We start from the raw sequence: 1658 nt of genomic DNA, 5'->3' as shown, positions 1-1658 counted from the left end.
ACGTGACTAAGAAAACGTAACGGGATTGGCTTCCCTTTTTACACTGAATTTAGACGCCGAATTTAAGACGGTGAAATAGAGCCAGTTGAATCTCAGGAGGCTGAAAATATTAAGTTTGAATTTTGAAAGGTTGAATTTTTTTACATGCTGATTGTTTTAACACTGAAAAATAAGCATTGAAAATGTAATCACTTTTAAATAGTAATGTGATTTTTTAGCTTGAAGAGAAAATAACAAATGAAATTTCAACTGTGTAGAAATAATGACAATGAATTTTTTTTTAGGTCAAAAATGTGTTCTGAATATATTTTATTTTATATTTTACACTGAAACAGTAAATACAAACATACATTTAAATTTCAGCGGCATTTTTAATTCAAATCCCAGCGAAACAGATTTACTTCCATAATTTTCTCATTAACTAAAAATAACAAAAGCCGTTTCTCATCATAACGGGATGATTGGTGCTTATTAAAACTGATTCCATCCTTCAATACCACAACAGCAGGAGAGGATTTATAAGTATAAGTCATGGCAGCCTATGTTTGATTCTATAAATAATCCTGTGTTTAACTTTACGCAACGAGACGACTCAGTTGGTTTGATTATTTTTTTTCCTATTGTGAATAATGCGCCATTAGACCTATGCTTCCAGCGGCGTAGCGCCGCGTGGTTTCTGAACGGCCCGGTGTTCCGCCTGTAACAGCTATAAGATGCATTAACCCCCAAAATGAGTCCAGAATAAAGATTTTAATTTAAAAAAAACAGTCAGATTAGTTTCTGCTGTATTCCATGCAATCCAATCATCCACCATGACCTCACAATGAGTGAAAAAACTAGGAAACTAAAAAACAGATTATTTGCGCACAAGTGGTACCATGACTGCACAACTATGGGCCCCATAGGCATGGATGGACTGGGAATCCAGGGCTGCTGGCCAGCCTCATTCATTACTCAGACAGGTTAATCATCTCGTTATCTCAAGAAATCAATAACTTTATCTCGTGATCTGGAGAAAACAATTATTGCTTTAACCGTAATAACGAGATAGTTTTGTCATTATCGCGAGAAGGAAAAGGAAAAAAAAATCGGGTACGACCGCTCTCGGCTTCCATAGAGGTTTTATCGAATTACAAACGGACATTTAATCAAGAGAAACTGTGTTGAAGGTTGATTTTTACCCGTTCTTTTAGTTCCAGAGCTGATCGCTCGGGGGGTGATCCATCAGATGTTTCCTCTTCATGAGCAAAGGATACTCAACCAGCTGATGACCTCTTGGGTCCAGGCTGTATGTGAACGGCAGCCCCTTGGTGAGAAACGTTACAAGGATTACTGAGCAGGACATGATGATTAGATTAGAGATCGACTGATACAGGGTTTTTAAGGCCAGTGCTGATACCCATTATTTTTTTAATCTATCTAAAGGAAACCTGATTTTTCCTTTTGATTCTTTTTTTCGGTTCAATTTTGCTTTTCTTCCTTGATTTATGTCACAAAATGACAGAATAATTAATGGTATCATTTTAAGCAAAGGGAAAAACATTTAGCAATAAATCAAAGAAAAAACAGCAACAATGAAAGCACCTCATATGATCTCGAAGCATAACTGCTAAATGTGAATGCATGAGCGAAGCAGCCATTACTGTATGGAGGGAATT

The 1658-nt window shown here is 36.4% G+C and overlaps 1 protein-coding gene across 1 annotated transcript in view; it reads left to right on the top strand.

The window, feature by feature from the left end:
* The window catches only part of ano8 (anoctamin 8), a gene marked incomplete at its 5' end in the record, with an annotated part of 31202 nt that overhangs the window by 7400 nt on the left and 22144 nt on the right, over positions 1-1658 (top strand). Inside the window, 1 exon segment of the mRNA XM_015400519.1 lies at positions 1194-1310. Within this exon segment, the coding sequence (XP_015256005.1) occupies positions 1194-1310 (117 nt within the window).

The sequence above is a fragment of the Cyprinodon variegatus genome, unplaced genomic scaffold, assembly GCF_000732505.1.
Source record: "Cyprinodon variegatus isolate N-32 unplaced genomic scaffold, C_variegatus-1.0 Scaffold1114, whole genome shotgun sequence".
Taxonomy (NCBI): domain Eukaryota; kingdom Metazoa; phylum Chordata; class Actinopteri; order Cyprinodontiformes; family Cyprinodontidae; genus Cyprinodon; species Cyprinodon variegatus.
This window is presented reverse-complemented; position numbering and strand designations above follow the sequence as displayed.